The sequence below is a fragment of the Myotis brandtii genome, unplaced genomic scaffold (genome assembly GCF_000412655.1).
Source record: "Myotis brandtii unplaced genomic scaffold, ASM41265v1 scaffold532, whole genome shotgun sequence".
NCBI lineage: Eukaryota > Metazoa > Chordata > Mammalia > Chiroptera > Vespertilionidae > Myotis > Myotis brandtii.
Window position 1 is genome coordinate 443,459 of NW_005369955.1, and position 10,147 is coordinate 453,605.

Genomic DNA, 10,147 nt, shown 5'->3' on the forward strand with positions numbered 1-10,147 from the left:
AAAAAAAAAAGAAGAGGAGAAGGTGGAAAGGGGGGGGGGGGGGGGGCAGGGAGAGGGGGCAGGCCTGGACCCCGAGGCGAAGGATTCCTTCACCCCTTCCAGCTGGTGGCCCCACAGCCTGACTCACAGTGGGTTTGTGTTCCACTTAGTAGTAAGTCACCTCAGGATCCTGAGTCAGGCTCAGTCCGTCTGGCCGGGCAGCCAGGCCTCTCCTCTGCCTGCTGACAAGCAGTTAGTCATGGACTTCAAAAGGACAGATGTGACCCTGGCTGCTGTGGCTCAGTGGATAGAGCACCGGCCTGTGGACTGAAGGGTCCTGGGTTTGATTCCTTTCAAGGGCACATGCCCGGGTTGCTGGCTTGATCCCCAGTAGGGAGTGTGCAGGAGGCAGCCGATCCATGATTCTCTCTCATCCTTGATGTTTCTATCTCTCGCTCCCTCTCCCTTCCTCTCTGAAATCCATAAAAAATATATTAAAAAAAAAAAAAAAAGAAAAGAAAGATTTGCCCGGCTGGCGCGGCTCAGTGGTTGAGCGTAACCTATGAACCAGTTGATCACAGTGCGATTCCGGGTAAGGGCACATGCCTGGGGAGAAAGCGAGACAAGTATGAGCAAAATCTATCCTTTTAAAAAAGAACCACATGTTTTAATTAATTTTAGAGAAAGAGGAGGGGAGAGGGAGAGAGAGAGAAACATCAATGATGAGAGAGAAACACTGATGGCTGCCTCCTGCACGCCCCACACTGGGGGTCGAGCCCAAAACCCACAACCCGAAACCCGGTGGGAAAGGACGGGAGAATCTTGAGAGACCGGAGGGCAGTGACAACAGGCCGTCCAGCTCTGGGCCTGGGCCTCAGGTGGCAAGCCCAGCACATTAACCACCCGTGCAAGGGGCTCCTTGCCCAACCAGCTGAAACCCCATTGTTACAAGTTGTTTTCTCTTTTAAAAATAAATAAGAGGAAGTCACATGCTGGCAAGTGCTCCCGCCCAGGCTCATGCGGACACAGCAATCTCCGACTTCAGTGTCTCCCAGGACGGTGAGGGGTGCACACCGCGGCTCTTAACCCCGGGCAGGTCAGAACCCCCTGGGACGGTTCCAGGAACCCCTTGTGGGCTGCAGGGCCGGGCGGGCAGCCGTAGCCCCACAGGCAGCCCAGCCAGGGAGGAGCAGCCGGCTGCAAAACCACTGGGCTCAGGCCATCCTGTATCGGCCGTAAAACGGAAGTAACGGTCCTTCCCTCTCCCAAACAAAAACATTTCCTTCTGCTCAGCAAACACCTTCTGAGCGCCCACTGTGCGCTGGCCACCGCCGTGCCTGACAGAGCTGGCGCGTAGTGGGCTGGATATCTGCGGTGAATTACAGTCTGACCCGGCCCGGTGCCCACAGGCTGGGTGACCCCGCCCTGTGCACGTGAGTTCCCAGCACCTCCGGGTGCACCCGAGTATTTGATGAATAAGGGAATCCGGTTCCACTGCCCACCGATGAGGGCCCATCTGTGCAGTGGGTGCCATTCAACAGCCACTCAGCAACCTGAGGCCGAGGAAAGGAACCGGATCACAGGAAAACACGCCGAGACACCATTTAACAGAGTCCGCGCTTGGGCAAAGCACACGTACAGAAAGAGGCCATTAAAGAAAGCAAGGGCCCGGCCGGCGTGGCTCAGGGGTTGAGCATCGACCTATGAACCAGGAGGTCATGGTTCCATTACCTACCGGTCAGGGCACATGCCTGGGTTGCAGGCTCCATCCCCAGTGTGGGGAGTGCAGGAGGCAGCCGATCGATGATTCTCGCTCATCATTGATGTTTCTATCTCTCTCCCTCTCCCTTCCTCTCTGACATCAATAAAATATATATATATATATACACACACACACATGCTTTTTTTTTTTTAAGGGACAGCAAGGGTTGGCGACACAAGTTCAGGAGGGGAGTGGTCTGGGTGGCCCTCTGATGCTTCAGCGGGTGGGGCGGGTGTTCATGTTATAGCTGAACACGTTCTTTGTGAATATGAAAGACTTCCTCAGAGAAAAAGAGAAAACCCACGGTCTGGTCTATTTCTGGAGCATTGTTGTAGTCAAACAATGTGGCTGCCGTGGGCTGTCCCGGGTCCCCACACTGATGGCCGGAGGGTGCCTTGGCCCAGGGCTGTCTCCGCTCTCAGGGATGAACTCAGGGGGTCTCGCTTAGAGAGAATCCGGGGAGGGAAGGATGACAGACGGAGGGCTGAGCGGCCCTCCGCACCCTTGGCTCCTGGCAGCTCGAGCTGCAGACGCCTGCGCCCAGCAGGGCCGTGGGGCAGAGCCGCCGGGTCCCCGTGCAGGAGGGTGGCCACACTTGCCCTTCGCTATGAAGAAAGACAGGAAGCTGCGGTCCAGCTGCGGTCCAGCTGCGGTCCAGCCGTTCGAATGCGCCAGGCTGGGAGGAAGGGGACAGATGTGAGAACTCTCTTAACCCACCCAGACTGGGAATCAAGACAAATAAAAATAGACAGCTGACAGTAAGTGGGTGGGAAAGGGGAAGTCAGGTACCAACCCGGCACTCGAGGGCCCGGAGGGAAGCCCAAGGTTATTCAAGGTTATTTTCCTCTGCACCTGCCGGTCCTGCTGCCCTGGAATGTCCTTCTCCCTTTTCTGCCCAGACAAGGGACTCTCCTTTCATTGGCTCAGCTGCTGCCTCCTCCAGGAAGCTCTCTCTACTTTGCCTATCCAGGTGGGAGTGGCCGCCCCCCTCCGCCCCCGACCCCAATCCCATCACTCCTCTTGGGCCCTCATCATGGCCCTGCCCTCTGTGCCTGCCCTGTGGCCTCCAACCGACTAACTGACCTGACCCCTCACTTGTTTCTGGCTCCAGAGCCTCGGCCTAGTCCCATCTCACCTGGCACTTCCTAGGAGACAGGGCAGCCCTGCACCCACCTTGCCCTGGACTGTCCCCTCTTCGGGACCCTCTGCAGGCGTGGCCGGGGCAGACAGATGGGGGCAGGGATGATGGCAAGGAGGCGGACTGCTCCCCTGATGGGCGCTGGGAGTCTGTCAAGGGTGGATTTGTTGAAAACCAGCCCTGGCTTTGGGCCCAAGACATTTTCACTACCTGAAATTTTAGGTGGTTCTCGAATTTGCTCAGTGGTTAAGAGCAGCCCTCCCCCACGCTGAATGCTAGCTTTCAAGGGATTTGGGGCTGCCTGGCCCAACTCCCATCAACTCCAACTCCCCAGGCCCTGTGAAGGGTCCAAGCTGCGTCCTCCCAGTCACCCCCACAGCCCTTGGTCAGCACCCCGTGGGCGGGCATGGAGGGGAGGCTTGGAGAGGAGAGGGGCTCAGGCCGCCAAGAGGTGTCCCAAGGCCCGACTGGAAACACTGCCCTCCCCGGACACACATCCCCAGACAGAGGCGTGTCCCCTAAGGGCTCTCCAGGGAGCCGGGAGGCCAGGCTGCACCCGCCCGCGGGGAAGGGCAGGAAGTGGCCTGGGGCCGCTGGACAGCTCAGCCTCAACCACAAACACCTCTGGGCCCCCTGGGCCGGCTCAGGTCAGCGCGGCTGCCGGCTCTGCTGTCCCGTCTCTGTCCCTCTTCACCTCCAAGCCCCAGGCCTGGCTGCCCCCCGGTGTCAAGGAGGGGCAGAGGCCTGGGGCCCAGCCCCACTGCTGCTTGTCCAGCTGGTCACCAATGGAGCCACCCACACCCACTGCCAGGTGCGTGCACGTGCGTGGGCATGTGTGCATGTGAGTGAGTGTGAGCATGAGTGTGAGTGTGAGTGTGAGCGTGTGTGTGAGCATGTGAGTATGTTAGTGTGTGTGAGCATGTGAGCATGTGTGAGCGTGTGTGAGCATGAGTGTGTGTGAGTGTGCACGTGTGAGTGTGTAAGCATGTGAGTGTGAGCGTTGTGAGTGAGTGTGAGCATGTGTGAGTGTGAGCATGTGAGCGTGAGCATGTGTGAGCATGTGTGCACATGTGAGCGTGTAAACATATGAGTGTGAGCGGTGTGAGTGTGTGAGCATGTGTGAGCGTGTGAGCGTGTGTGAGTGTGTGTGAGCACATGTGAGTGTGAGTGTGTGTGTCGGGTGGGGAAGGGACATTGAGAGCCGTCCTGTGGCGTGTGGGCCAGACGAAGGTGGTTCCTGAAACCAGGGTCCCCCCCACACCAGTTTCCCATTGGCCTTGACCTGGAGACGTTCTGCTCAAGGCCCTGGAGCCCCGCAGCCCCCGCAGGCCCCGCAGGCAGACCCTCGGAAGGAAGGGCGCTCCCACTTCCCGGCCTCTTGGAAGGGCCCAGCCAGGGCGCGGCCGCAGCAGAGTCCTGTCCCCCGGGGAGGCCTGGGGACCGGATGTCGCCTCGGGTTAGTCCCATCAAAGTGACGGGCAGGCCGCTGGGCAGGCAGCCAAGGGCGGCGTTCGAACCGCACAGCCCAGGCCGGCGGTGCGCTCGGAGCTGCAGCTGCGGGTTCAGGAGCTCCTTCCCGCCTGGAGGTCAGACCCCGCAGAAGGGGTGCTGCAGCCAGGGGGTGCCCTCCCGCAGGCTGCTCCCCCGCCGCCACCCCAGGCCGGCCTCCCCTCGGCGGGGCTGTGGGCGGGCAGTGTCCACTGCTCCACGCACCTGTGTCAGTCCCCCGCCCCCGGACCAGGGTCATGGGAACCTACGCTGGCCTCGCAGCCGTCCCCACACCGCCCGGCACGCGGCCACCCTGTGCGGTGTCTGCTCACACCAGCCCGGCCGGCTCCGAATGGATTTCGAGGACTTAGCACACGAGAATGTAAATATCCTGTTACTCATTGCACATCGAGCACATGTTGAGGTGACACATCTTAGATGTGCTGAGCTGAATACAATGGGGTTTTTTTTTTAGATTTTTAAAATTGATTTTTACAAAGAGAGGAAGGGAGAGGGCGAGAGAGAAACATCGATTGGCTGCCTCCTGCATGTCCCCACCCGGGACAGAGCCCACAAGCCAGGCATGTGCCCTGCCTGGGAATCCAACTGGCAACCTTTCAGCCGGCCGAGCCACACCAGCCAGGGCAATAGAATGTACTAGTAAAACTCATCGCACTCATTTCTCTCACTTAGTTTAACGTGGCTGTAAGGCTCCTCTGCAGCTCACATTCTCCTTCCGGGTACTGCACAGTCATCACTGATCGATTGCCTCCTGCACGCCCTCTACTGGGGACCGAGCCCACAACCCAGGCCTGTGCCCTGACTGGGAATCGAACCGTGACCTCCTGGTTCACAGGTGGATGCTCAACCACGGAGCCACGCCAGCCGGACTGTTCTGTTTGTTTTTAACCCTCTCCTCCCCACAAAGGGCGGGGAGGTCCCGGAAGAGCTGCCTGAGCTGCAAGAGAAATATTTCTGTGGTTCGAGAAGCTTCGGGACCAGGCAGGAGCCCATGGAAGCGAAAGAGGAAGTGCCCGCTGTTTACCGCGCTGTGATGTCATGCTTTCTTGCTTTGAGCAGAGCCTGTCCCGTGTGGCCCGCCCTCCCTGCCCCCCTTCCCCCAGCACCCATTTCCCACACAGCCCTTGGCAAGCACCCCCAGAAACTAGGGAGAGGAGACAGTTCAGACTCTGGGGTCGCTGTCCCACCTCCCGGGGTCCCAGCATCAGAGGCAGACAAAAAACAGAAATCAAACTTTGGTCCAAAACTTGCAGGAAAAGAGAAACCCTGAAAGTTCAAGAGGGCTTGTCCCCCACGACAGGCCAGGTGAGGCTGGGGCTTCCAACAGGCAGCTCCCCACTCCCCCCTGCCCCAGCCTGTTCTAGGAGGGACCTGGCTCCCCAAGGTCCCCATGGGGTCTGCCTTGAACGGTCACTACCAGGAGGAAATTTAGATGCCACTCAGACCGCTTCTATCCTCGTGCCGTATAAAAAGGTACATAAGGCCCGGCCGGCGTGGCTCAGTGGCTGAGCATCGACCTCTGTACCAGGAGGTCACAACACAAGCCGGGGTTCTGGGCTGGACCCCCAGTGTGGGGTGTGCAGGAGGCAGCCGATCCATGATCCTCTCTCATCATTGATGTTTCTCTCTCTCTCCCTCTCCCTTCTTCTCTGAAATCAATAAAAATATCTTTTTAAAAATAAAATAAAAAGATACGTAAGAGTATTTCTTTTGCCTGCCCATGGAAGATTAGGGTGCTGGGTCATCTGGACTCCTGCTGGGCGCGGATGTGGGCAGCACATCGAGGCGCGAAGCAGAGATGACGATGAAACGGAGCCCCAGCCGAAGAAGGACAGGGGACTGGCCCTTGGGCTGGTTTGGGGAGCACCGAGCACTTGATTAAAGGGATTGGGTGCTGGCGGACCCTGCCAGCAACAGCTTTCCGCCATGCCGAACACGTGACCCCACGTGGCGCCCTGGTAGGTGGAGGGCTCACAGGCGCCTGACCCCTCCCTGCACGCACCTGCTTTGGGGGTGGGGGGTTGGGACCCCTCGTCCTCAGGTGCCCGCTCAGGCTGCCTGGAGAATGCTGGGGCCCCTGTGGCTCTCCTGGCCGCAGGCCCGCCCACCGCCCAGTTGTGTCATAGGCAGCTAGAGTGACAGGAGCGGAGCAAGGACGAGGGGCCAGCTACGGAGGTCACCACGGCGGAAAGCCCCGGGTGCCTGGCCAGGGGCAAAACTTGGAAAATGAGGACTTCACTCCCAGGGTGACCTCTCCTCCCCTGGCAGGTGGCTGGTCATGCGGTTCGGACCCCTGACCTTTGCTCCCTGGAGATAACATCTGGGCCTCAGTTGTACTTCAGCTCCAGGCCCAGAAAAGCAGCCAGACCAGCCCAGGGACACCACGCTGCCTCAGGACAGCTGCCCTGGGCACTGCCCCTGCCCTGGAGCCGCCAGTCTCAGGGGAGACCCCCGGGGAGCGCACACCTGGGAGCTGCCTCGTGTTCTCCTGAGCCTCCCCTGAGCCCTGCCCTGAGAGTCCCAGCTGCAGGAGGGAAATAAACACCCTCAGGACCTGTACCCAGCGGGCTCTCTCTCTCTCTCTGGGGTGGTGCTGGTGCCATCCCCTCCTCCCTCCCTCCTTCCCCCACGCCCGCACCTGCTAGACGCCAAGGGATCCGCCAGACTTGTGACCAGGGCAGCAGCGGGCAGCGGCAGCTCGTCCCAGGCTCACCCCCTGGACCTGTCTCCAAGGCCCCCTTTTCTCGGACTCCCCAGGGAGCCAGGGCAGCCGGCCCGGACGCTCCTGTGGCTTCTTGTCTGCCCCTCCTTGATTCACTGTCCCGGGTGTGGCTTGGCTGCGGCCAATACATCCTTGCCCGCTGTGCTGCATTTTCTCTCTTGACTAAATTCTGTCCTGCAAGAAGACGAGAACCGAGGTCTCATCGGCTGGCTGGCAACAGTTCCGTCCCTCCTTTCCTCTCATCTAAACTTAGATACGGCGGCGGGCCAGGCGCCGCGGGCAGAGGTGCTGTGCTCAAGGACAGGCGGGACAGGCGGTGCCCGCCCAGTTGTGTCATAGGCAGCTAGAGTGACAGGAGCGGAGCAAGGACGAGGGGCCAGCTACGGAGGTCACCACGGCGGAAAGCCCCGGGTGCCTGGCCAGGGGCAAAACTTGGAAAATGAGGACTTCACTCCCAGGGTGACCTCTCCTCCCCTGGCAGGTGGCTGGTCATGCGGTTCGGACCCCTGACCTTTGCTCCCTGGAGATAACATCTGGGCCTCAGTTGTACTTCAGCTCCAGGCCCAGAAAAGCAGCCAGACCAGCCCAGGGACGACACCACGCCTCAGGACAGCTGCCCTGGGCACTGCCCCTGCCCTGGAGCCGCCAGTCTCAGGGGAGACCCCCGGGGAGCGCACACCTGGGAGCTGCCTCGTGTTCTCCTGAGCCTCCCCTGAGCCCTGCCCTGAGAGTCCCAGCTGCAGGAGGGAAATAAACACCCTCAGGACCTGTACCCAGCGGGCTCTCTCTCTCTCTCTGGGGTGGTGCTGGTGCCATCCCCTCCTCCCTCCCTCCTTCCCCCACGCCCGCACCTGCTAGACGCCAAGGGATCCGCCAGACTTGTGACCAGGGCAGCAGCGGGCAGCGGCAGCTCGTCCCAGGCTCACCCCCTGGACCTGTCTCCAAGGCCCCCTTTTCTCGGACTCCCCAGGGAGCCAGGGCAGCCGGCCCGGACGCTCCTGTGGCTTCTTGTCTGCCCCTCCTTGATTCACTGTCCCGGGTGTGGCTTGGCTGCGGCCAATACATCCTTGCCCGCTGTGCTGCATTTTCTCTCTTGACTAAATTCTGTCCTGCAAGAAGACGAGAACCGAGGTCTCATCGGCTGGCTGGCAACAGTTCCGTCCCTCCTTTCCTCTCATCTAAACTTAGATACGGCGGCGGGCCAGGCGCCGCGGGCAGAGGTGCTGTGCTCAAGGACAGGCGGGACAGGCGGGGCCCCCGGGGCAGCAAGGCTGGGAGGCCCCAGGGTGGGGAGCCGGGGCCCAGCCCCTGTCACCTCCACACCACACACTCACCCTGGCAGCCGGGCCTCTGCTCCAGACCAGATGTTGGGTGCAGCTGGATGGGCTTGCAGAGCAACTCGCAATGCCCCCCCGCCCCCCGCAGGCCATTTTGAGGTTCCCCGTGTAGACATCCACACCGTGACTTGTGGGTGGGAGGGGAGATTGGGTGGCAGAGCCACAGGCACTGAGCCGGTCCAGCTCTGTAAATGCAGGTGTGTTTTGTTCATGTTCCTACCCCAGGCCTAACCATGCCTGGCACATAGTAGGTGCTCACTAAATACATGCTGGATGAATAACAGACACAGGGTCAGACTGCCAGGCAGCAGGGGGGCCGCAGGGGGTGGTTTTTTTCTTTTTTCTGAGTTTTAAATATTTTTTCTGTAATTAGATATGATTTCTAATGTGAGGGGGGAAACCCACTTATTTCAAAACCTTTTCGCTACGCAGCCAGTGTGGCCACAGGGAAATGAAGGGGCTTTTGGCCAAAAGCAGCCCGGAGGTCCCTTAGGGTCACCATGATCCACGTGACACAAGCACGTGGTGGCCCCGATGTGGACAGGGCCTGGAAAGAACCAAGCAGTGGGGGCCAGGGGGCGGGGCTTTCCTCTCTGCTGGTCACATTGCCGGGCAATCAATTAAATTCAGGAAGAAAGTCGCGGTGGGGTGCGGCTGGCCTCGGACGTGGGGGCTGTGGGGGAGCCTTGCTTTTCCCAGCTGTGAAATGGGGTGATGGCACAGCCCTCTGGCTCTTCTGAGAAGTGACTAGGGCCACCCCAGGCTTGGCACCCGCCGTGTGCTCGGGGCGGCCTCACTTCCTTCCCCTTTTCATGCCCCGCTGCTCGCAGGGTCAGACAAGACTTGGCCGGTGCTTGCTAACTGTCTGCAAGGGCCTGCGCTGCTGCCCGTGGCTGGAGGAGGGCTGGAGCGAGCTGGGGGACGGGAGGGGTGGCAGAGTGAGCCAGGGTCCTCGGCCTGGCTCCGCACCGCTCTGTAAAGTGGGCACCGCAGAGCCCACCCCTCAGAGCTTCCGATGGGTGGCTGTGCCCAGAGGACCCTCTGTGCCCAGCCCCTCCCGTGGGACCCACCGCTCGGCCTCCAGCCTCCGCTGCCCTTTTTCCCACCCACTTCCTGCCAGGCCCCGAGCCACCTCAGTGAAGACGGGCCTCCAGTGCCTGTTTTATTTCACAGCCATTTGGGAGACGAGGGGAAGCACAAGGCAGAACTTTGGAGAGTTAGGGCTCATCCACATGTTCACTCCTGCTCTGTGCCTGCTCTGTGCCCACAGCTCACAAACATGCTCTTGTTGTAACGTTGTTACCAGTATGGCACCCTCGCCTACAGCAGAGGCCACGTTCACCACGGTTACCACTGTGGCTCCTAGGAGACTTCAGAAATATTAGTTGGGTGGATGGATTGAGAAGGTAGACAGGTGGATAAGTGTATGAGTGGGTAGATGGAATGGGTGATGGATGGAGGGATGGATGGTTGGATGGATGGATGGATGTGTAACGTTGTTACCAGTATGGCACCCTCGCCTACAGCAGAGGCCACGTTCACCACGGTTACCACTGTGGCTCCTAGGAGACTTCAGAAATATTAGTTGGGTGGATGGATTGAGAAGGTAGACAGGTGGATAAGTGTATGAGTGGGTAGATGGAATGGGTGATGGATGGAGGGATGGATGGTTGGATGGATGGATGGATGGATGGATGGAT

General features: G+C 59.8%; 1 protein-coding gene across 1 annotated transcript in view; it reads right to left on the reverse strand.

Moving 5' to 3' along the window:
* Positions 1-4,626, reverse strand: part of DENND3 (DENN/MADD domain containing 3) — a 36,648-nt gene extending 32,022 nt beyond the window's left edge. Inside the window, exon 1 of the mRNA XM_014549016.1 lies at positions 4,593-4,626. Within this exon, the coding sequence (XP_014404502.1) occupies positions 4,593-4,626 (34 nt within the window). The remainder of the gene's footprint in view (positions 1-4,592) is intronic.
* Positions 4,627-10,147: the final 5,521 nt, after the last annotated feature.